Below are 26,101 nucleotides of genomic sequence, written 5' to 3'. Positions count from 1 at the left end.
CCCTGGTGTTGTCCTCAACTAAATAAAGCTGAGCTTCAACCTTCCGGCTCTCATTATGTGGTTTTAAAAAAAAAAATGGTGGTTAGGGCCTACTAACGGCTTCTGCCCCTCCCTGGTGTTGCCCTCAACTAAATAAAGCTGAGCTTCAACCTTCTGCTCCAAATTACCATTTTGAAAAATGCAATAGGCTTTTCAGGCCTACAAAAGGTGTCTGTCTGTGTGCCCCTCCCTGGTGTTGTCCTCAACTAAATAAAGCTGAGCTTCAACCTTCCGGCTCTCATTATGTGGTTTTAAAAAAAAAAATGGTGGTTAGGGCCTACTAACGGCTTCTGCCCCTCCCTGGTGTTGTCCTCAACTAAATAAAGCTGAGCTTCAACCTTCCGGCTCTCATTATGTGGTTTTAAAAAAAAAAATGGTGGTTAGGGCCTACTAACGGCTTCTGCCCCTCCCTGGTGTTGTCCTCAACTAAATAAAGCTGAGCTTCAACCTTCCGGCTCTCATTAAGTGGTTTTAAAAAAAAAAAAATGGTGGTTAGGGCCTACTAACGGCTTCTGCCCCTCCCTGGTGTTGTCCTCAACTAAATAAAGCTGAGCTTCAACCTTCCGGCTCTCATTAAGTGGTTTTAAAAAAAAAATGGTGGTTAGGGCCTACTAACGGCTTCTGCCCCTCCCTGGTGTTGCCCTCAACTAAATAAAGCTGAGCTTCAACCTTCTGCTCCAAATTACCATTTTGAAAAATGCAATAGGCTTTTCCGGCCTACTAAAGGTGTCTGTCTGTGTGCCCCTGCCTGGTGTTGCCCTCAACTAAATAAAGCTGAGCTTCAACCTTCTGCTCCAAATTACCATTTTAAAAAATGCAATAGGCTTTTCCGGCCTACTAAAGGTGTCTGCCCCTCCCTGGTGTTGTCCTCAACTGAACAAAGCTGAGCTTCCACATTCTGGCTTTCGCCCTATACTATCAGATATTAAACTGCATTTGGCCTACTAGTGTGGTTAGGCCCTTGAAACAGTGTCTGCTGCTCTTGGGTTTGCTACTCCACTGAACAAAGCAATGCCGCCTGTTTAGTCCTGTTACCAATTTTGAACTGCATGTAGCCTACTTTATTCTTTGGCCCTATATCTGTTTCCTCCTCATCCTGCCCATTGCCCAGCCACTGCTAAATGAGTCTGCTGGTACATTGACCTAGACCACTACATTCCCCTTGTACTCTACACAGCCAGAATCTGACCCTGCTGAAAGTAAGGTTCCCCTTCTCGCATGTTATACCACCTTACACAGGGACAAAGAGGAAGGTGCAGATGAAAGTGCAGGTTCCTTCATCAGGTGGGGGGGGGCATACTCGTTGGCGACGTCACTGGCACAGGGCCCCTCAGAGTACGCAAAAGTGTCGCTGCTGGTGGGAGGCGCCCCCGCCATGCAAACACACCGCCGTACTTTGAGGGGCCCTGTGCCAGTGGCAATGCGAACGAGTGGGCCCCCCCCCTGCTTGCTCAGGATCACAGCACTTGCAACTTTTAAATACTTACCTTTCCCTGCAACACCGCCGTGACGTAGTCCGCATTTCCTGGGCCCACGAAAAACTTGAGCCAGCCCTACTCCCCCCACAACTTTCCCCCAATTCCCTATGCCCAACTATTATTATACAGTTAATTAAGATTGGCAAGCTTCAGAAACAAGAATGGATGTTTTTGGCATTAAAATGGGCACTGTAGGTGTTTTCCTGGCCTCCACTCACTGCCGACTATGCTTCCCCATTGACTTGCATTGGGTTTCGTGTTTCGGTCGATCCCCGACTTTTAGCGATAATCGGCCGACTGCACTCGACTCGACTCTGGACAAAATCGGGTTTCCCAAAACCCTACTCGATCTTAAAAAAATGAAAGTCGCTCAACCCTAATTATTTCTATAAAGATTGAGCTGCGGGCACGCTCACGTCTTGTGCCGTACTACCTTATATGTTTTGTTTGCGTCAGTTCAGAGAAACCAAAAACCATATCATGTTTGGTGCACTATATTAAATCACTACAAGGCCGCATGTATTTATGTTACACAGCATGGTGAAGACCGGTTAGAAATGTAACAAAGCTTTAAAAGTATACATAAGTTAGATGTTTTTTGAATAAAAATAATCTGTCTTATATTATTCACTGAAAGGAAGCAAAATTTACGGTATACATAGAACGCCAAAGAACGGCGACAAACTATAACTAAAAGTCAGATTATAAAGAAATTAAGATTTATTATCTGCAAAAAGTGGAGAAACAAACTTTGAATGTTTTGTAATTGTAATATTCAGGAGCCTGCACACTTATGTAGCTTGGTGGCTCTAATAGCCTATCTTGGGAGCAAAAATAATTGTAATGACTAACAAATTCCATGGAAAAATAAATAAATAAATAAATAAAAATAAAAATAAATAAATAAATAAAAATAACTGAATGTAACAATTGCCAAGTAGTAGAAACAATAAATGGTTTTACAATATCACCCAAATCAGCTAGGTCATTATTCTTTATTTTAATCCAGTTACATACAAGTTGAAAGCAGGAATCATTAGCTGCATGTTATAAAATATGACAAACGTTATTATATTCACTAATCCAACAAGTTCTAGAGCCAAATTTCTACACATGGTGTTTATTGTAGAGATCCATAAACCCACGGCATAAGCCTTTTTCACATTAACATCATGGATAATTTTCATCATTTTTGTTTTATAACCGGAGCGGCCAATTCTGTAGCATTATTCTTTCCATAACTATTATGTGGAAACCATGATAGAACCCCCTTAGACCCCATTAAAATCAGTGGTGTATGTCCGGCTTTGAAAGTAGCTATTTGGCTCTATTTTACGCTACAGATATTACAATAGTCTGAATGGGGCCTAAGATGTAACTTCATATGAAACTACTGTGATACATTATAAATTACAAAATAGTTTGAAGCTTTGTGTAGAAATATATCAGGCAAAGAATATAAATCTACTAGGCACTCTAAAAGAATAGTTAAAAGTAACTATTAATAAAATAAAATACTGTAACATATGTAAAACATTATATTCAATAATACGCATATTTTTTAAAGGAAAACTGTCCATGGTTGGGAATAGTGTACATTCAGAAGCAGCAAAGAGAAATGAGTGCAGTGGTAACGCTCAGCGAGCTGCGCTAGAAAAATCATGAGAAACACAGCTGTTATACAAAATGTTTAAGGTCAGCAAAACACGGTTTCAAAATGATTGTGTGCAAATAGACGGCACAGGCGCTACGATATCCGATGTCAATAAAAGAGAATAAATATTGTTGGTACACTTTTGATATTATTATCAATTTGTTGGAAGCGTATCAGTAATCAATTTAATACATTTTGATTCGCTGTGCTTTTGGTGTACTGTCTATTTAACACGCTTTATGCGCTTTTAATTAATTATCTGCAGGCCAAATAAATATTATTGGGGCTATAGGTTTATGAAAATGTCAGAACACTGGCTTGTCAAGCAAGACTAATCTTAATATATCATATAAACATCTAATATAAAACATTTACTGGGATAATATTCACTGTATTAACAAATTAAACTATATCACACAACCTGACATCTAGTTAGTGGTCAGTACAGATACATTTTAACAGCTGCTAGCAAGTTGAGTGCTTGTATCTGCACCACAGAAAATCTTAGCAGCTGTTAGCAGTTATAGTGCCCAGACTTCAAGCTCCCAACAGAATAATACTGTAGAAACACACCCCGCTCCCCCTACAGAAGCTGAGGTGGCCGGTTATACCACCAGACTCTATTACTGTGGTTGAGATCTGAGACAGCAAGCAGAGGTGGGATGTTATAGCATTAGAGCCTATTACGGCCGGGGAGCTATGAGACTATTCAGTAATATTCATATCTATACATAATAATCCCATACAGTGAGGTATAAATCAAATAATCAAATAATCGGGCAGAAACACAGAATATACATAATATACTCTATTTTATAAGAAGTGTAATGGTGTATGTTAATTGTACATGTGATGATTTTTACTTTTTATATTCATATACCTGTCATGTATAAAACAACCGCTTTATACCCTGTCAAAACACTGGTCCCTAGTTTCTGTTACAGAAACTCCAGCATTTAGTTAATGTATAGCACTGAAGTGGTAAAACAGACAGCAAAACAAATGTAACACCGGGAAAATAAAATACTGTAACATAGGTAATACATTATATTCAATAATATTCATATTTTTAAATGAAAACTGTCCGTGGGTGGGAATAGTGTACATTCAGAAGCCTCCAAAGAGAAGTGAGTCCGGTGGTAACGCTCAGCGAGCTGCGGCTACGGTCACATCTTTATGGCCTGTCGGCAGAAAAATGCGGCTTACAGAGGCAGCCACACAAACAGCTACAAATAATGTGAAAATCTAATATGCTATAAAATAAACAGATAAAATGCTATAAAATAAACAGATAAAATGCTATAAAATAAACAGATAAAATACTGTAACATAAGCTCTAGCATTTAGTTAATGTATAGTATTGAAATGCTAAAAATTGTGTCATCAAATTAGCAGTGGCTCATTTGGGGATGAGTGTAATAAAAATACGAGCCATAATATAGGATAGCTTTTGTCAAAATTTTCAAGTTTAACCCGCTGTTCGGGCAGAAATTATCATTTTAGTGAACAATTAACTAATAATTATACATAATATGACCTGTGGTGAGTGTAATAAAAATACGCACATTAATATAGGATAGTTTTTGTCAAAATTTTCAAGTTTAATCCGCTGTTCGGGCAGAGATTATCATTTTAGTGAACAATTAACTAATAATTATACATAATATGACCTGTGGTGAGTGTAATAAAAATACGCACATTAATATAGGATAGTTTTTGTCAAAATTTTCAAGTTTAATCCGCTGTTCGGGCAGAGATTATAATTTTAGTGAAAAATTAGCTAATAATTATACATAATATGTCCAGAATATACTGTGCTTGTCTGAAAGTTTCACAGTGATAGCTAGCAGTATCGCTCTGGTTGCAGAATGCCCTCTCAGCACAAATACATATAGAAGCACTATTCACTATATGTGAACACTGTGTATAAAATACACTGCTCTGATTACAGAGGCAAATTCATTTCAGCTGCCTTAGTAAATATCACGCCTGTCTGATACATACTTTATTAAAGTCTATTAAAACTCATACAGTGACTGTCATTTTTGAACTTCTACATCTGTGTTTTGCTTTTACCGCTTCGGTAAGTTATCACACATAACACAGTCCTCTGAAAGTTTCACACTGATAGTTAGCAGTATTGCACTGATAACAGATTGCACTCTCAGCACAATTGCATATAGAAGCTCTATTCACTACAGCAAGCAGTGTGATGTGCCATTGCAGTCTGATACATACTGGTACAGCAAGACGTGTAATGTGATAGTTAGACTCTATTTAATACAACATATAATGAATAAACAGCCTGGTGTATTATAAAACACAATTTTGTGTCATTTTAGTGAAAAATTAACTAATAATTATACATAATATGTCTTTTAAGCTAAATCATGCATGTGTACATACATATTTAATGTTTTTGCTTTTTATATTCTGTAAGAATTTTTATATTATTGAATTGTCTTTGTCAAAATTTGACATTGTTCTGTCAGAAATGATCGTTTTAGTGAACAATTAACTAATAATTATACATAATATGTCCAGAATATACTGTACTTGTCTGAAAGTTTCACACTGATAGCTAGCAGTATTGCTCTGGTTGCAGAATGCACTCTCAGCACAAATACATATAGAAGCACTATTCACTATATGTGAACACTGTGTATAAAATACACTGCTCTGATTACAGAGGCAAATTCATTTCAGCTGCCTTAGTAAATATCACGCCTGTCTGATACATACTTTAATAAAGTCTATTGCCTTGTATTGTATATCTACCCTTGATTATTGTCGAGTTATGTGTAAGCCGGTCACTGTTGGTGAATTGGCATATCATATCTGTATTTTATCTATTAACCACACGAGCATGTAGCCCCCGTATCACACATAACACGACCTCTTAAAACTCATGAAAATGAGAAACTGCGTTATAAGCTGAAAAATATGCTGTTTCACTCTAAATGTGCAGTGGCCAACTGCACTTGTCTTCACTCACGATTATTTCGTCAACATTTTCAAATTTACCGCGTTCTAATTGCAATTATCAATTTAATCAAAACTGCCCTTGTCTTCACTGATCTAACTAGTTGTTTAAATTCTTAGAGGACGTTCAAGGTGACAGATGCTTTGTGTGCCAGCTGCTAGCAAATTCTGTGTTTTCTCGGCTAGTGGGAAATCTACCATGCTTTATTTCACACAGTAAACTATTTTTAGCCAGCCTCTGCTTGCGCCCCGTTATTTGGGGTACCTGAGAAACAGCTGCGGGGAGCCCCACAAACACAGGTTTGAATCATACGCGGTCATTTTCCATGCACAGTGATCCAGTCATTTTCCAAGCACAGGGATCCCAGCTGTTAGGGTAATTAAGTAGGAGACAGTATTCCATACTTAAATGCAAGCAGTTGTGTGGCCGTTAACTAGACAGCCAGTGTTTCTGCAGCTAGAATGTGTTCAGTGATAATGAATCACAACTTATAGTGGATAAATAATCACATTATTCTGTAAGGCGTTTGTTGCTGTATAACCAACGTGTTATTTATTTTGTACGTTGCAGTATTGATATTTATTTTGAAAGAAGTGTACTGTGTACAGGCTGCAGGGGCTCCAGTCAGAAAAAAAAAAAAAAAAAAAAAAAAAAAACAGGTGTGTGTCTGCATGACATACATTCGAGCCAGAGTTTCTGAGTTTTAACAAGTGTTCAGAAAGTGATGATAGTGTGTTACATAGACATCTAATCAACGGTTACTTTTACAATACCCCGACTTTTGCTTTTTTATAAACGTATAAAACACCACGATTCATACCTGCGATTGTTGTAATATGGTCGCACACATAATGCGCCCATTATAAAGCACCTATAAATATAAAACTCTAATATAAATCAATTACGGGGGTAACACTCATGTTGTAACATGCCCAGGGGATAACATTCATGTTGTAACATGCCCGCATACATAATGCGCCCATTATAAAGCACCTATAAATATAAAACTCTAATATAAAACAATTACGGAGATAATATTCCCTGTATTAACAAATTAAACTATATAAAAAGGGAGGGGGAGCTGCCACACAGCTGCTGTTAGAAGACAAGGAGGCCAGCTGTCAGGGGGGAGGGGTTACACACTTTGATACACTTTGATAGGGGCGTGTCCACCTGTCAAATTGAGTTTGACGAAACCACCCGACGCTCCACTACTCATGGCCACTTCATTCCTTTATTACTGAGAAATCAGCATCTGAATTGATATGCAATCGAGACTGTAGATCTGAAGCTTCTGTCACTCCAGTTCTATTCACTTCTCAGTGCAACTGTCAAGCTAGTGGATCGTAGGCCCACTGCACCATAGATCCGTGAGAGCCTGGTTCTGGCCAGGATTAAGAAACCACCTGAGTTTTCACTAAAGACCCTGATGGTGGAGATTAGATTTGAGCCCAGTTGGATGACAGGAGCTACTCCAGGACAGACCCAGCAGCTGAACCCAAGCATCAGGACAGCAGCAACAACAGATTAAGAGTCCAAGGTGGTACCGGATACAGATGGTACAGATGTAGCCACTGATTCAGATGGAACTGGTACTTGTAGCATGGATATAAGGTACAGGTACTGCCTGGGTGATTTTGGAATTCAGGTATCACAGATGCTGCTTCAGGTTCAGGTTCCACTAGAGCTCTTCCAGGATCACGTACCGCCAAAGCGGTTTCCGTTTCAGATACTGCCGCAGCAGTTTCGGATTCAGGTATCATTTCAGATAATATGGGAACAGGAAAGCAGAACTGGTACATGTGTAACTGGTCTGGTACAGCAACTAGATCACACTTGCAGCTTATAGACTGAAAAACTACAATTGTTACTCAGGCACCTCCCTACAGGTGGAGGTGCTTTAAGTACTAAGTAATTCCCAGCTATTAGCTGGGAACACATAGCATTAAGTGCACTGTCTCATTGAGTGGCCAAAAGTGCACGTACCTGCCCTAACCGCTCCGCCAGGGGAGCTGGAACCTTTTTGCATATCAAATCATAGCAAATCAAATTTTAATTTCTCAGGAATGGAGTACAGGTCCTTCTCAAAAAATTAGCATATAGTGTTAAATTTCATTATTTACCATAATGTAATGATTACAATTAAACTTTCATATACTATAGATTCATTATCCACCAACTGAAATTTGTCAGGTCTTTTATTGTTTTAATACTGATGATTTTGGCATACAACTCCTGATAACCCAAAAAACCTGTCTCAATAAATTAGCATATTTCACCCGACCAATCAAATAAAAGTGTTTTTTAATACCAAACAAAAAAAACATCAAATAATAATGTTCAGTTATGCACTCAATACTTGGTCGGGAATCCTTTGGCAGAAATGACTGCTTCAATGTGGCGTGGCATGGAGGCAATCAGCCTGTGACACTGCTGAGATGTTATGGAGGCCCAGGATGCTTCAATAGCGGCCTTAAGCTCATCCAGAGTGTTGGGTCTTGCGTCTCTCAACTTTCTCTTCACAATATCCCACAGATTCTCTATGGGGTTCAGGTCAGGAGAGTTGGCAGGCCAATTAAGCACAGTAATACCATGGTCAGTAAACCATTTACCAGTGGTTTTGGCACTGTGAGCAGGTGCCAGGTCGTGCTGAAAAATGAAATCTTCATCTCCATAAAGCATTTCAGCCGATGGAAGCATGAAGTGCTCCAAAATCTCCTGATAGCTAGCTGCATTGACCCTGCCCTTGATGAAACACAGTGGACCAACACCAGCAGCTGACATGGCACCCCACACCATCACTGACTGTGGGTACTTGACACTGGACTTCAGGCATTTTGGCATTTCCTTCTCCCCAGTCTTCCTCCAGACTCTGGCACCTTGATTTCCGAATGACATGCAAAATTTGCTTTCATCAGAAAAAAGTACTTGGGACCACTTAGCAACAGTCCAGTGCTGCTTCTCTGTAGCCCAGGTCAGGCGCTTCTGCCGCTGTTTATGGTTCAAAAGTGGCTTTACCTGGGGAATGCGGCACCTGTAGCCCATTTCCTGCACACGCCTGTGCACGGTGGCTCTGGATGTTTCCACACCAGACTCAGTCCACTGCTTCCTCAGGTTCCGGTCACCTCTTCTCGTTGTACAGCGTTTTCTGCCACATTGTTTCCTTCCAACAGACTTACCATTGAGGTGCCTTGATACAGCACTCTGGGAACAGCCTATTTGTTGAGAAATTTCTTTCTGGGTCTTACCCTCTTGCTTGAGGGTGTCAATGATGGCCTTCTTGACATCTGTCAGGTCGCTAGTCTTACCCATGATGGGGGTTTTGAGTAATGAACCAGGCAGGGAGTTTTTAAAAGCCTCAGGTATCTTTTGCATGTGTTTAGAGTTAATTAGTTGATTCAGAAGATTAGGGTAATAGGTCATTTAGAGAACCTTTTCTTGATATGCTAATTTATTGAGACAGGTTTTTTTGGTTATCAGGAGTTGTATGCCAAAATCATCAGTATTAAAACAATAAAAGACCTGACAAATTTCAGTTGGTGGATAATGAATCTATAGTATATGAAAGTTTAATTGTAATCATTACATTATGGTAAATAATGAAATTTAACACTATATGCTAATTTTTTGAGAAGGACCTATATGTCCTTGATATAGGTACAGTTTGACTTATCTTTAAAAGAGCTAGAGGCTCCTCCGCTTCCCTCCTCTGCAAATCTCTTCACTGGCTCCCATTCCCTCAGCGTATCCAGTTCAAATTACTATACTGACCTACAAAGCCATCCATAACCTGTCTCCTCCATATATCTCCCGATATCTTCCCTCACGTAATCTCCAGTCCTCCCAAGACCTCCTTCTCTCCTCCACACTTATTCGCTCCTCATCCAACCGCCTCCAAGACTTCTCCAGAATATCCCCCATCCTCTGGAATTCTCTGCCCCAACACGTCCAACTATCAACCACATTCGGATCCTTCAGACGGAACCTGAAATCCCATCTCTTCAGGAAAGCCTACAGCCTGCACTGACTTCGCTGCCTCCTCATCACTACCGGAGATACTGCCCCACCAACACCGGAGCTCCTGCAACCCTCAACCTATTGTCTCCTTCCCCATAATCCTGTAGAATGTAAGCCCACAAGGGCAGGGTCCTCGTCCCTCTGTATAAGTCTGTCATTGTTAGTTTGTTTACTTTAAGCGATATCTGTAACTTGTATGCAACCCATTCTCATGTATAGCATCATGGAATCAATGGTGCTATATAAATAAATAATAATAATAATATTCATAATTTTGTGGGGTGAAATTCTGCTGGCAAATCCCTTTTAAGAATGATATAATCTATAATATAACGCATGATGTGTCCTTCTGGCCAAAGCCGCTATGGACCGTGCACTGCACCTGCGCAGTGTGACCGGACTCAGAAGAACACATCCAGCGGTGACAGGGAGGAGGATGAGGATGGAGGAGTGTGACACCGGATATTGAAGTATAAATAGGTGCCTGCGCATAGCGGGATTTCCGGCACCAGTTTGTTGAAGACAAAGTGGTGCCGGAGTCAGAATCTGCACAAAGCGCGATTTCCCTCACCATTTTGTTAAAGACAGATTTGCACATGGAGTCCTCTACAAAGTAGTACCGGATAGTGCTGTATACTCACGTGCTGACTCTGGTGCCATGTTATTTAAATAAAGCAGGCAACTCGGTGCAGTGGAGTGGGGGAAAGGTGAGTAGGAGTGTTTTTTGTATGTATGTATGTATCTCTATTTATGGATGGATGTATGGATCAACAGCAGCACAGGCATGATAGGGAGCATATAATGGGATGGGTGACTAGGATGTAGGAGCATATACCAGGATGGGGGAGCATATACCAGGATGGGGGAGCATATAATAGGATAGGAGAGCAAATACCAGGATGGGGGAGCATTTGGTTTCAGTCAAGCGGTTGGGAGTGGCACCGGTCAGTCATTGCTTTGAGAATACAGAGCAGCTACTGTAACCGTGCCCCTGGCCCTGAGTGACCCATCAGGATCAAGATAGAGCCAGTGTCAGACAGTGTAAGAGGCACGGTAACAGCGGCCGCTGTGTTTACTCAGCACACTGTCCCTGCCTTAATGACTGAAGCCAATGCTGGCAGGGAGAATAAAGTTAGTTTTCTCCCCGCTGCATTCGGCTGCATGCAGGCGACAGGCAGCAAAATAATGCTATTGGCCTGCAGATTAACCACATATCTTATAAATATATATCAATAAAATGGTGCCGGATAGCGAGGTATGTACACGAACCGACTCCGGCACCATTATAGTAATGTACTACAGCGTCAACATAGCAGTGCGCATGCACCACCCACCATTATCCCTATGGCCTGCGTGTGCGTACTGCTATGTTGACGTTGTAGTATATTACTTTGTTAAAATGGCGTCAGAGTCAGCGCGTGCACACACCGTGCTATCTAACGCCATTTCATTGAAGACAAAAGTATATGCAAATTCACAGACACAGTGTCTTAAAAAATGGCACAGGAAATGTACCAATAAAATGCTCATCACCCGGGTGTAGAACTGGTTCAAAAGCTAGTTGCATGTATTAGTTCAGATGGAAAGGCAATATTTGCAAGAATGAAACTAGCAGTTCTGTGAGAGCCAGATTTCTAGCTGATTGTTAGGAGATCAAATACATATTTCATACAATAAAATGCTAACTAATTATTTAAAAATCATACAATGTGATTTTCTGCTTTTTATTTTTAGATTCTCTCTCTCACAGGTGAAGTGTATGTACGATAAAAATTACACACCTCTCCATTTTTTTGTAGGTGGGAAAACTTGCAAAATCGGCAGGGTATCAAATACATATTTTCCCCACTGTATAATTTTATGAGCATTACATTTACTATATTTTAAAATAACAGCATGACAAATAAAGGGGATGCTGTTCAGTGGGGGTGCTTGGTATCAGACTCCCAAAGTGATAATGGTAACGCTCAAAAACACAAATGCCAGATATTCCCTTGTGTGTCTAGAGACTGTATCTTTTGTGATACATTAATTACCAAACAGAGGTTGGATTAAAAAAAAATCCTTATTTACAAAAATATTTTAAATTCTCATGTTTCTAATGCACTACGTGCTACAGTGTAATCATTTACCTTATGTTTGCAGGTAGTGTTACAGCCTAGTGAAAATAAACATCACAATTAATTAGTCATATAATTTTAAGGGCAGATTCAGGAGCAGTAGGTTATATTACACAGTTTCTGCGATTGTATGATTCAAAACGCATGTCACCATCACAAACAGATTTGGGTGAATGGAATTGATTATGTACAGTATATAAAGTAAAAATGTATTTCAAAATAACAGGGATTATTATTATTTATTATTATAGCACCATTTATTCCATGGCGCTTTACATGTGAGGAGGGGTCTACATAATAAAAACAAGTACAATAATCTTAAAGAATATAGGTCACAACTGGTACAGGAGGAGAGAGGACCCTGCCCGCGATGGCTCATAATCTACAAGGGATGGGTGAGGATACAATAGGTGAGGGTAGAGCTGGTTGTGCAGCGATTTGGTCGATCGGTGGTTACTGCAGGTTGTAGGCTTGTCGGAAGAGGTGGGTCTTCAGATTCTTTTTGAAGGTTTCGATGGTAGGCGAGAGTCTGATATGTTGTGGTAGAGAGTTCCAGAGTAGGGGTGATGCACGAGAGAAATCTTGTATGTGATTGTGGGAAGAGGAGATAAGAGGGGAGTAGAGAAGAAGATCTTGTGAGGATCGGAGGTTGAGTGCAGGAAAGTACCGGGAGACGAGGTCACATATGTATGGAGGAGACAGGTTGTGGATGGCTTTGTATGTCATGGTTAGGGTTTTGTACTGGATTCTGGGTAATAGGGAGCCAGTGAAGGGATTGACAGAGGGGAGAGGCCAGGGAATAGCGGGGGGACAGGTCGATTAGTCGGGCAGCAGAGTTTAGAATAGATTGGAGGGGTGCAAGAGCGTTAGAGGGCAGGCCACAGAGCAGGAGGTTATAGTAATCAAGGGGGGAGATGATGAGAGAGTGGGCAGCCGTTTAATGTAATGGATAGGTTTGTTGGGGGGGTCACGTGAGATGGGGAAAGATGATGAATTCTGTTTTGTCCATGTTAAGTTTTAGAAATCTAGCGGAGAAGGAGGATGAAATAGCGGACAGACATTGAGGGATTCTGGTTAGTAGGGTGGTGATATCTGGTCCAGAGTTGTAGATCTGCGCGTTGTCAGCATAGAGATGACACTAAAAACTGTGAGATTCTATGAGCTGTCCCAGGCCAAAGGTGTAAATAGAGAAGAGCAGGGGCCCTAGAACTTAACCTTGCGGGACTCCGACAGATAGGGGGCGAGGTGAGGAAGTGGTGTGAAATGGGAGACGCTGAATGTCCGGTCTGTTAGGTATGAGGAGATCCAGGATAAGGCCAAGTCTGAGATGCCAAGGGATGAGAGGGTCTGCAGTAATAGGGTCCACTGTGTCAAAGGCAGAGGACAGGTCCAGGAGGAGGAGGACAGAGTAGTGTCAGTTGCTCATAGCGGTTAATAGGTCATTGGTGACCTTAGTTAGGGCAGTTTCAGTGGAATGGTGTGATCGGAAGCCAGATTGTAAGCGGTTGAAGAGAGAGTAGGAAGAGAGATGGGAGGACAGATCAAGATGGACGTGTTGTTCCAGTGGTTTTGAGGCATAGGGGAGAAGTGATATAGGGCGATAGATAGATAGATACAAAGGATGGGTCAAGAGAGGGCTTTTTGAGGATAGGTGTGATTGAGGCATGTTTAAAGCTTGAGGGGAAAATACCAGTTGTTAGTGATAGGTTGAAGAGATGGGTTAGGGTTGGGATGAAGTGGGATGGGATTGGGTCAAGTGCACATGTGGTGAGATGGGATCTTGAGAGTAGAGTGGAGAGTCGATCTTCTGTAATGGTGGAGACGTTGGTTTTGGAGGGGGAGGGCTGGGCAGTTGGGAGGAAGGGCTCTTGGGGATGTCGACTAAAACTGTCTCTGATGTTATCAATCTTCTGCTTGAAAAATGAGGCAAAGTCTTCAGCTGAGATAAGTGGGGAGGGAGGAGGTGCTGGTGGACAGAGGAGAGAATTGAAGGTGTTGAATAATTGTTTAGGGTTGTGAGACAGGGAGGATATGAGAGATGAGAAGTAGGTTTGTTTAGCCATGGTGAGTGTTGTCTTCAAAGTAGTGAGGGACTGTTTGAATGTGATGAAGTGCTCGTTGGAGTGGGAGCTTTTCCATCTCCACTCAGCAGCCCTGGAAGCTTGCCTCAGTTCTTTGGTCAGGCTGGTGTGCCTCTAGATTTTACGAGCTTTGGTATGTGTGAGAGGGGCAAGAGATTCCAAAGCTACAGGTATTGTGGTGTTATATAGAGCGGCAGCATCATCCGCATTGTGTAGGGAACTTATGTCTGTGAGAGGGAGGAGCGATTCAGAGAGTGAGTGTAGATCAAGGTCTTTAAGATTTCTGCGAGGATGTGCAAGTTTGTGGGGTGGGGTTTGTAGACAAGGAGTGGAGAGGGAAGAGAATGTAAGTAGATTGTGGAAAGAAAAAGGAAGAGGTGAGTTAGAGAGGTTAGACAGGGAGCAGAGGTAGGTGAAGATGAGGTCCAGTGTGTGACCACCATTGTGAGTGGCTGCAGAAGACCATTGAGTGAGGCTGAAGGAGGAAGTGAAAGATGGAAGTTTAGTGGCAGCTGAGAGGGAAGTGTCAATGGGGATGTTGAAGTCGCCCATGATGATAGTGGAGATGTCCGCAGAAAAAAAATGAAGTAGCCAGGTGGCAAAGTGGTCAAAGAAGGTGGTAGCTGGCCCTGGGGGGCGGTAAATGACAGCCAGTTGGAAGTTGGAGGGGGTGTAGATGTGCACAGAGTGCACCTCAAAGGAAGGGAGGGTAACAGAGGGCAGCAGTGGGATTGGGGCAAAAGGAGCAGTTATCTGACAGGAGAAAACCAACTCTGTCATGATTCCCAATGGCAGGGAAACATCAAAACACAAAGATAACGGACGAGCTCTGGGTGATGGAATCTCGAGCTGACCGTGAGCTAAATCTACCACACAACTAATAGTAGCCAGGGAGCATACCTGATTAACCCTAGATGCCACGCGCCAGCCGGAGGACTAACTACCCCTGGTAGAGGAAGGAACAGACCTGGCTTACCTCTAGGGAAATACCCCAAAAGATGATAGCAGCCCCCCACATGTAATGACGGTGAGTTTAGAGGAAAAGACATACACAGTATGAAGGTAGATTTAGCAAAGAGAGGTCCACTTACTAGATAGCAGAAGGATACAAAAGAGGACTTCACGGTCAACTGAAAACCCTATCAAAAAACCATCCTGAAATTACTTTAAGACTCCTGTGTCAACTCATGACACAGGAGTGGCAATTTCAGCCCACAAGAGCTTCCAGCTACAGAAAATAACAAAACTGCAAACTGGACAAAAGATACAAAACAAAAGGACAAAGTCCACTTAGCTGATCAGCAGACTAGTAGCAGGAACATGCAACCGAAGGCTCTTGTTACAATGATGACCGGCAAGGAAATGACTGGAGAGCAAGGCTAAATAGGAAACTCCCAAACACTGATGGGAGCAGGTGAACTGAGACAGCAAAGACACACAAGTCACCAGTACCACCAGCAACCACCAGGGGAGCCCAAAAGCGGATTCACAACACAACTCCTCCACCATGGTTGCAGCTGGGGCGGGGTGCGTGAGAAAGGTGGAAGCCACCATACAAAAGTGCAGCAGGAGAGGCTGTGTCAGAGGGGGTGAGCCAGGTTTCGGTGATGGCGAGGAAGGAAAATTTGGTAGTAACAAAAAGATCATGGATGTAGGAAAGCTTGTTGCGGACAGAGCGAGCGTTCCACTGAGCTCCTGTTAGTGGGACTGGGGAAGCGGGGGCTGGGTGGCTGGGTGGCTGGGTGGCTGGGTATAAGGTTAGAGTGGTTATGGAAATTTGTGATGGAGCGCGGATGGGAGGTAGAACTTACTGTGGGGATGTGGTGAGGAGGACCCGGGTTTGGAAAGATAATCACCAGCAGCGAGAAGGAGCAGAGAAAGTGTTAGCAGGTGGGAGCAGGAGAGGGCATGAGGTGGCTGTCTGTGCTTGGAGATAGAGGATTGTATGTTGAGGAACAGTTCTGAGGAGGAGGTGAGATGGATGGTTGTGGCGCCCCAGGGTCCTGGTTGTCAAAGTACCATTGTTTTTCTCATGGGGAGAGTGATGTTACGTTTGGAAGCGATGGAGGATAACTATCATCAGGTAATCACAATGCACACAACATGTTCACACTCCAGGCCACAAGAGGGAGCTTTTGATCCTATTCCTAGGTGACTCCCCTGCATACGGATATATATTGTAGTTTGGAAGGAAAGTCAGTGAGAAAGTGCCAGGAAGCAGAATGGAGCAGTCTGAGGCAGGAAGAACGTACGAAGGGGCAGTGTAGTCTGAAGTACTACAGCTCCTAAAGAAAAAGACTGTCAGGACTCTGAACATTTTTTATTACCTTTTGTGCATTACTGCCCTTTTCCAAGATGGCATCTTTGGTCTCATGTGCACTGTGCCTGCTATAAAACTCCACCCCAGCCTTCAGTCTGTGCTAGAGTATTCTGCCTTGCATCCAGCTCCTGACTCTGGTGACTCCCTGGCTATATACCTGCTCCTGTGAACCTGTGTGGTGATCCGGCTACTCTGCACTGAGTTCCTGCTGCATACACCAGTTTCCAGTAATCCTCCTTCATCTGCTGCTCGTGTTTACTTCCATCTGCATTTGCTGGACATGTAAGCTGTTGCTGCTCTGCAAAAACCTGAGACTATTACCCAGGCCTCCCTGGTTGAGCTAAGATATTATTTGAACTGCCTTATAAGCATATCTATCTGTGTTTGGACTAAAACAAGGACTTATTCGTGTCAAGTATCCTCAAGAATAATTGTGCTTCATAGACTTTCTGCGTGATTGCATTTTCCTCTGAAGTTTCCTATAGACTGCTAAGCTGCATTTAATATTTACACCAAGTGTTGTGGGCTTGAGTTTCTCTCTGCACCTGTTTGAATCGCTGTGTGATAATATAGACTTTACCACTTATAAAACTGTGTCCTGTAGTTGTCTTGTTCCACGCAAAGAGTCTCCTGAGTTATCCCCTATAATTATTACAGGATACTCTAGCCAGAAAAGAGGAGACTGCTGGAACAATGACTGCAGAAAGCAGATTAGAGCAGGTGTTTTCCATAATTAGATCACTGCAGAAAGATGTGGAAGGACTGCAAAAGAAGTTTGGAAGCTTTGAACACAATCAACAAGTGTTTGGACAGACTTTGCAGGACTTAAGCACCCGCATGGCAGCCCAGGAAAACAAACATGCTGGCATAGAGTCCCAGTAAGGACGGGCTTTTCAGGACATAAGCACGCAAATAGCTGCACAAGCGACTTTACCCTTTATGCCGCTATGGCATTAATGTTTGATGACCCTAATGGCCGTGCAGCCACTGAATCTGCTTTATTGTCTTAACGCCAGGCTAAACGTTCTGTTATTGAGTATGCTACTGAATTTAGGAGATTAGCGGTAGATACCAATTGGGACAGTTATGCACAATTGCCTATTTTTAAAAGGTGTCTGTGTAGTATTGTAAAAGATGAACTAGCTCGCTCTGAGTCACCACAAGAGCTAGAGACATTTATACAGCATTGTGTGCGCATAGACATTCGCCTTACTGAGCATAGGCAGGAGAAGTTTGCTGCATATAACCGTATTTCTAACTGTTCCCTTCCTTCCAAAGAGCCTGCAGGTAAAACATCCCGGGAGGAGGAGGCGGTGCCCATGCAAATTGATTCCGTTCAGAGGCGCTAGATCAATGAGCGCCGGGAGCATCGCCTTCATGAAAGTCTATGTTTCTACTGCGGCCAGTCTGACCACTTCTTGATCAATTGTCCTAAGTGTCCTAGACGGCCTAACAAGGTGATAGCAGCAGTAGGAGATTATGACAACTGTGATGATGAATCTGACATCTCTGAATGTAGCCTGCCTTTAAACGCTGTATTCCATTCACTTTCTATGACTTCACCTCCCAAGGAGCTTAAGGAAAAGAACTCTTACTCTTCTCTCCCTATTAAGATCCTGTGTTCAGGACAGTGGATTTCCAGTGCAGCTATGATTGACTCTGGTGCAGGTGGCAATTTCATGGATATCGCATTTGCCAAGGAACATGGTATTGAAGTTCAGCAAAGAGCCTCTCCAATTACCATGGAAAGAGTGGATGGGTCACCTTTAATCTCTGGGCCTGTGGATCAGGAGACCGTACCCCTTGAAATTTTGTAGGAGCCTAATCATCAGGAGCAACTTTCTTTCTTGCTAATTTCTTCTCATTTTCCTGTGATTTTAGGCATTCCTTGGTTGTGTTCTCAGAACCCAATTATCAACTGGAAGACCAAGGAGATTATCTTTCTAACAAGGAGCAACTCAGTGTTAACAGAAGCTGTCCCTGAGTCTACGGCTACGGAACCACATGTACAGGTATTTTCTTTACCTCCAGCATATAAAGAGTTCTCTGACATCTGTGACAAGAAGAATGCAGATCAGCTTCCTCCACACAGGTATTATGACTGTCCTATTGAGCTGCTTCCTGGGGCAGCTATTCCTTTTGGTAACGTATACCCTTTGGCGGCACCTGAGCTTCAAGCCTTAAAGGAGTATATTGATGAAAATCTGGCCAAAGGCTTCATACGTCCTTCTTCCTCACCAGCAGGGGCACCTATATTATTTGTAAAAAAGAAGGATGGGACCCTGAGACCCTGTGTTGACTATCGGGAACTCAATAATGTAACCGTAAGAAACCGTTACCCTTTGCCTCTGATTCCCGAATTACTGGAAAGAGTCCGCCATGCTAAGGTGTTCTCTAAACTGGATCTTCGTGGGGCTTATAATTTGGTGCGTATTCGTCCAGGGGATGAGTGGAAGACAGCATTCAGATGCCGGTATGGACACTTTGAATATCTTGTGATGCCCTTCGGGCTTTGTAACGCCCCTGCAACGTTTCAACACCTTGCTAATGACATTTTCAGAGATTTGTTGGACCAGTTTGTGGTGATCTATTTGGACAATATACTAGTCTTTTCTGACTCTTTACAGGAACATGAAGAACATGTCAAAACTGTTTTAAGACGTCTGAAAGAGAACCATCTGTATATTAAGCCGGAGAAATGCGAGTTCCATCATTCTGAGATACAGTTCTTAGGTTATATCATCTCTCCCCAGGGGCTGAACATGGAATCTGGTAAGATTCAGGCAATCCTTGACTGGCCGGTACCCAAGAACGTTAAGGAGGTCCAACGTTTTATTGGTTTTGCAAATTTCTACAGACGCTTTATTCTAAATTTTTCTGATATTGTCCGTCCCATTACTTCCTTTACAAAGAAGGAAAAGCCCTTTAAGTGGTCATCACAGGCTCAAAAAGCTTTTGATCGGCTTAAGATCTGTTTCACATCAGCACCGCTGTTGATACACTCAGATCCAATACTTTCATTCAATGTGGAGGTGGACGCTTCTGATAATGCTTTGGGGGCTATTCCCTCCCAAAGAACTGGAGAGAAGGGTCTGCTACATCCTTGTGCTTTCTTTTCCTGTAGACTAACCTCAGCAGAGAAGAATTACGACGTGGGAGACAAGGAATTGCTGGCTATTATTGCGGCTTTCAAAGAATGGAGGCATCATCTGCAATGAGATGCACAACAGATCATAGTGCTAACTGACCATCGCAATTTAGAGTTCCTTAGATCTGCTAGATGTCTTTCTCCTCATCAGGCTCGTTGGAACTTATTTTTAAATCAATTTATCTTTGTTATCTCGTACCATCCAGGTTCTCGTAATGGGAAGGCTGATGCTTTATCCTGAATCCATGCTGCGGATTCTGTATCTGGAGCCCCGTCCAAGACCATTCTATCTGATGCCAATTTCATCGGAGTTATCCACGATCAGGACTTGTGGAAGGAGTGCAGGGAGGCCTATGACGGTGATGTATTTCTGGCCAACCCACCTGTGGATATTAATCTTGTCTTTAAGAGTGGCATGTGGTTCAGAGATCGACATATCTACATCCCTGAGGTCGTCCGTCTGCAGATCCTCAAGTTGGTACATGACTCCAAGTTGGCTGGTCACAGGGGGGTACAGAAGACACAAGAGTTCCTGAGCCAATTCTTCTTGTGGTCAACTTGCCTGAAGGATACCAAGGACTATGTTCTCTCTTGCGAGGTATGTGCTCATTGCAAGACTCCTCATGTGGCACCTACGGGTCTTCTACAACCATTACCTGTTCCGTCCCGCCCTTGGGGGTCTATATCAATGGACTTTATTGTGGAGCTGCCTACATCGGGGGGCATGAATACAATTATGGTGGTAGTTGATCACCTGACTAAAGCTGCTCATTTTGTTCCGTGCACCGGCCTCCCCTCAGCTAAAGATACAGTGAACTTGGTTATACAGAATGTCTTTCGGTTGCATGGGGTTCCGGATGAGATCATCTCTGACCGTGGAGTACAGTTCACTTCAAGATTCTGGAAGGGGTTTTTGCTCTGCACTCAATATTAATGTCTGTCTCCCTTCCGCTTACCATCCCCAGACAAATGGTCAGACTGAGCGTACCAACCAGACGCTGGGACAATATTTAAGATGCTATGTCAGCCATCTCCAGGATGATTGGTTAGAGTTGCTGCCATTAGCCAAATTTTCATATAACAATTCTCAGAGCGCCTCCACTAAATTTACACCTTTCTTTGCCAATCTGGGTTATCATCCATGTATCTTACCTAGGTCTCTAATTAATTCTCCAGTTCCAGCAGTGGAGGAAAGGCTGACTGCGATGAGGCAAAATCTGGAGTTTCTGAAGGAATCCCTGACCACAGCTCAAGAACGTTATAAGAGATCGGCTGATAGATTCCGTAAACCTGCACCCATGTTCAAGGTAGGAGATTCTGTGTGGTTAGCAGCTAAGAATCTGAAGTTAAACGTTCCTTCACAAAAACTTGGACAGAAATTCATTGGCCCTTTCAAGATCAACGGTATTGTGAGCTCTGTGGCCTGCCGGCTGAAGCTGCCTAGGACTATGAAGGTACATCCAGTTTTTCATGTATCTTTACTAAAGCCTGTATCTAGTAATACCTTTCAGGGATGTGTTGTGTCACCTCCGCAGGCTGTGGTGATTGATGGGGAAGAACAATTTGTGGTGGAGGAAATTGTTGTTGGCATGGATATCCCCCTGAGGAAGACTCTTGGGAACCTGTGGAAAACATCAATGCCCAACAGAAGACTTCTCGTTTTCATCAGAGATTCCCTGATAAACCAGGATCGTCCTGAGGCTGCTTCTAAGGAGGGAGTAATGTCAGGACTCTGAACATTTTTTATTACCTTTTGTGCATTACTGCCCTTTTCCAAGATGGCGTCTTTGGTCTCATGTGCACTGTGTCTTCCTGCTATAAAACTCCACCCCAGCCTTCAGTCTGTGCTAGAGTATTCTGCCTTGTATCTAGCTCCTGACTCTGGTGACTCCCTGGCTATATACCTGCTCTTGTGAACCTGTGTGGTGATCCTGCTTCTCTGCTCTGAGTTCCTGCTGCATACACCAGTTTCCAGTAATCCTCCTTCATCTGCTGCTCGTGTTTACTTCCATCTGCATTTGCTGGACATGTAAGCTGTTTCTGCTCTGCAAAAACCTGAGACTATTACCCAGGCCTCCCTGGTTGAGCTAAGATATTATTTGAACTGCCTTATAAGCATATCTATCTGTGTTTGGACTAAAACAAGGACTTATTCGTGTCAAGTATCCTCAAGAATAATTGTGCTTCATAGACTTTCTGTGTGGTTGCATTTTCCTCTGAAGTTCCCTATAGACTGCTAAGCTGCGTTTAATATTTACACCAAGTGTTGTGGACTTGAGTTTCTCTCTGCACCTGTTTGAATCGCCGTGTGATAATATAGACTTTACCATTTACAAAACTGTGTCCTGTAGTTGTCTTGTTCCACGCAAAGATTCTCCAGAGTTATCCCCTACAAGTATTAGAGACATACAGAAAGCCGAACATTGTTCAGTGAGCATGCAGGAGAGCAAAGCACAGGAGAGTGACACCAGGGGGAGGACAGCAGTGAGCAGACTGTCTCCCTAGCAAAGTGCAGATAACCGGCAGCCGGAAAACTGAGGCATTTGTGGGACTCTAAGACACATAGCAGAGACTGGCAGGAGAGCTGAACTGCAAGTTACCTGTCCACCAAACACACCTGAAGACACAGTAACACATAGAGTCCGTGGCGTGATAGAGTTCCTGTAAAAAGGCTTGAGTTACCTGTCATACAGGTATTGTCCTATCCTATATAGGGGACAGAGAGAAGAACTATGAGGACCTTATCTGAAGCCATAGGCAGTAAGGGACTACAACACCACCGTGCTAGAGGAAGGCTTTTAACTCCACCTGGTAAAGGGGACTCTGGATTCGTTTCCAAGCCGGCCGGACCCTGCCTGCCCTGTGATCTGGTACCCTGGACAGTGGCTGCCTGAAGTCTTCAGTAAAACCAGGTAAAGAGACTGCAAACTTGTGTCCTCATTCTTTACTGCACCATTCACCATCTTCCATCTACACACCGGGAGCCCTGGAGATACACTTCACCTGTGGGAAGTTACACCATCTAGCTGCCATAACATCACCCCAGAGGACCCCTTAAAGCAGTGTCGGTCCCCACTGACCGAATACCACAGGTGGCGTCACGAACATAAACTATATTCAATTATCCCTTTTACATGGGCGCCCAGGGCCACGGACCGGGCCACCACCATGACATCCCCCTGTGAACACCGGACCCGGTACCGGGTACCCCACGGCCCTGGTGGGCGACTCATGGGGAGGATTGAAGAAGAGATAAACAGTTCCTTACTAGGTGTAGGGATTAGGGGAGTTAGCAGAAAGTGAAGGATTATAGGGGTGAAAGTGAAGACAAACAGAAACATTGTTTACAGTGACTATGTCCAGTTACCTTCAGTTCCCTTCTGGTTCAATTCTACATTAATCTTCACACTTCTAGGATACACTTATAGGAATCACACTGCAGAATAAAGTCTTTGCAGACTTGTGCTATGCAATATATGTACAACTAAGTGCATTCAGGTGTGAAGCAGAGGAGTGGTCTCTGTTCATCTTGGTCAGAGAATTAAGAGTGGACCAGATGCATATAATCAGGCCAGAGTAAACAACATCATAAATAACACTGGGGTAAAGCTAGGGTTAGTTGAAAGACATACCATGTGAGAGCTAGGAGCAGAGGTAAGAGTCTGTGTGGAAAGTTGGATGATGTACTATATGCACTTCATAGACAGACAAGGCAGGAGAGCTGGGTGAATGAACATACCATGTGAGAGCTAGGAGCAGAGGTAAGAGTCTGTGTGGAACGTTAGATGATGTACTATAGGCCTAGAGATAAAAAATGATGATTCCAATGTCATGATACAAACTATTATTGAGGTACACATACAGTATATGCACACTCACCCTAGAAATGCATACATACAGTACATACTCTCTCCATACACACTACATACTGTACAGCCACATACGTGTATACAAATTCACATATAGGCATGACTGGTACATACAAACACAGTCACTAAATACATAAAAACGGGTCAAAAAAAATAAAGGGAACACTTAAATTCTGAATCCTAGATATCACTGAATGAAATATTCCAGTTGCAAATATTTATTCATTACATAGTAGAATGCTTTGAGAACAACAAAACATAAAAATAATCAATTTAAATGAAAATTAATTTCCCATGGAGATCTGGATTTGGAATTATACTCAAAATCAAAGTGAAAAATGAATTTACAGGCTGATCCAACCTCAGTGGAAATGCCTCAAGACAAGAAAATGATGCTCAGTAGTGTGTGTGTGGGCTGCACGTGCCTGTATGACCCCCCAACAATGCCTGGGCATGCTCCTGATGAGGCAGCAGATGTTCTCCTGAGGCATCTCCCCCTCAGGCCTGGATTAAGGCATCAACTCCTGGAGAGTCTGTGGTGCAATGTAACGTTGGTGGATGGTGTGAGACATGATGTCTCAGATGTGCTTGATTGGAATCAGGTCTGGGGAACGGACAGGCCAGTCCATAGCATCAGTGCTTTCTTCATGCAGGAACTGCTGACACACTTCAGGCATATGAGACCTAGCATTGTCATGCATCAGAAGGAACCCAGGGCCCACTGCACCTGCATATGGTCTCACAATGGGTCCGAGGATCTCATCCCGGTACCTAATAGCTGTCAGGGTACCCCTGGCTAGAAAATGGAGGGCTGTGCGTGCCTCCCCACACCATTACTGACTCATTGCCAAACCTATCTTGCTGGAGGATGTTGCAGCAGCAGAAAGTTGTCCACGATGTCTCCAGACATATCTGTCATGTTCTCATCCGTGAAGAGCACAGGGTGCCTATGTCAAATCTGCCAATCTTGCTGTTTTCTGGCAAATGCCAATCGCCGTGTACGGTGTTGGGCTTTAATAACAACACATACTTTTGGAAGTCGGGCCCTCATATTCTCATAGAGTCTGTTTCTGACAGTTTGAGTAGATACATACAGTGCCATACAGCAGATACCAGGAGACAGGCCAGTACACCAGGAGAAATGGTGGGGGGCATTAGGTGGGCATCAATCCAGCAGCAAAACTGCTGCCTCCTCCTTTGTACAAGGAGGAACAGAAGGAACAGTGCCAGAACCCTGCAAAATGACTTCCAGCAGGCCACTAACATCTACAGTGCCTGGCGAAAGTATTTGGCCCGCTGGAACTTTTCAACCTTTTACCACATATCATGCTTCAAACATAAAGCTACCAAATATAAATTTTTGGTGAAGAATCAACAACAAGTGGAACACAATTGTGAAGTTGAACGAAATTTATTGGTTATTTGACATTTTTGTGGAAATTCAAAAACTGAAAAGTGGGGCGTGCAATATTATTCGGCCCCTTTAACTTAATGCTTTGTTGCACCACCTTTTGGTGATATTACAGCTGCAAGTAGCATGGGGTATGTCTCTATCAGTTTTGTACATCGAGAGACTGAAATTCTTGCCCATTCTTCCTTGGAAAACAGCTTGAACTCAGTGAGGTTTGATCGAGATAGTTTGTGAACAGCAGTTTTCAGCTCTTTCCTCAGATTCTCGATTGGATTGAGGTCTGGACTTTGACTTGGCCATTCTAACACCTGAATACGTTTATTTGTGAACCATTCCATTGTAGATTTTGCTTTATGTTTGGGATCTTTGTCTTGTTGGAAGACAAATCTCTGTCCCAGTCACAGGTCTTTTGCAGATTTCAACAGGTTTTCTTCAAGAATGGTTCTGTATTTGGCTCCATCCATCTTCCCATCAATTTTAACCATCTTCCCTGCCCCTGTTGAAGAAAAGCAGGCCCAAACCATGATGCTGCCACCACCATGTTTGGCAGTGGGGATGGCGTGCTCAGGGTGATAAGCTGTGTTGTCTTTACGCCAAACATATCGTTTGGGATGGTTGCCAAAAAGTTCGATTTTGGTTTCATCTGAGCAGAGCACCTTCTTCCACATGTTTGGTGTGTCTACCAGGTGGCTTGTTTCAAACGTTAAATTACACTTTTTATGGATATCTTTGAGAAATGGCTTTCTTCTTGCCACTCTTCCATAAAGGCCAGATTTGTGCAGTGTACGACTGATTGTTGTCCTATGGACAGACTGTCCCACCTCAGCTGTAGATCTCTGCAGTTCATCCAGAGTGATCATGGGCCTCTTGGCTACATCTCTGATCAGTCTTCTCCTTGATGGAGATGAAAGTTTAGAGGAACGGCCGGGTCTTGGCAGATTTGCAGTGGTATGATACGCCTTTCATTTCAATATGATCGCT

At 43.0% G+C, this 26,101-nt stretch overlaps 1 protein-coding gene across 1 annotated transcript in view; it reads right to left on the bottom strand.

The window, feature by feature from the left end:
* The window catches only part of LCP2 (lymphocyte cytosolic protein 2), a 1,300,494-nt gene that overhangs the window by 646,887 nt on the left and 627,506 nt on the right, over window positions 1-26,101 (bottom strand). The window contains exon 12 of the mRNA XM_077265986.1: window positions 12,304-12,329. Coding sequence (XP_077122101.1) covers window positions 12,304-12,329 — 26 coding nt within the window. The remainder of the gene's footprint in view (window positions 1-12,303; window positions 12,330-26,101) is intronic.

The sequence above is a fragment of the Ranitomeya variabilis genome, chromosome 5, assembly GCF_051348905.1.
Source record: "Ranitomeya variabilis isolate aRanVar5 chromosome 5, aRanVar5.hap1, whole genome shotgun sequence".
Lineage (NCBI taxonomy): Eukaryota > Metazoa > Chordata > Amphibia > Anura > Dendrobatidae > Ranitomeya > Ranitomeya variabilis.
This window is presented reverse-complemented; position numbering and strand designations above follow the sequence as displayed.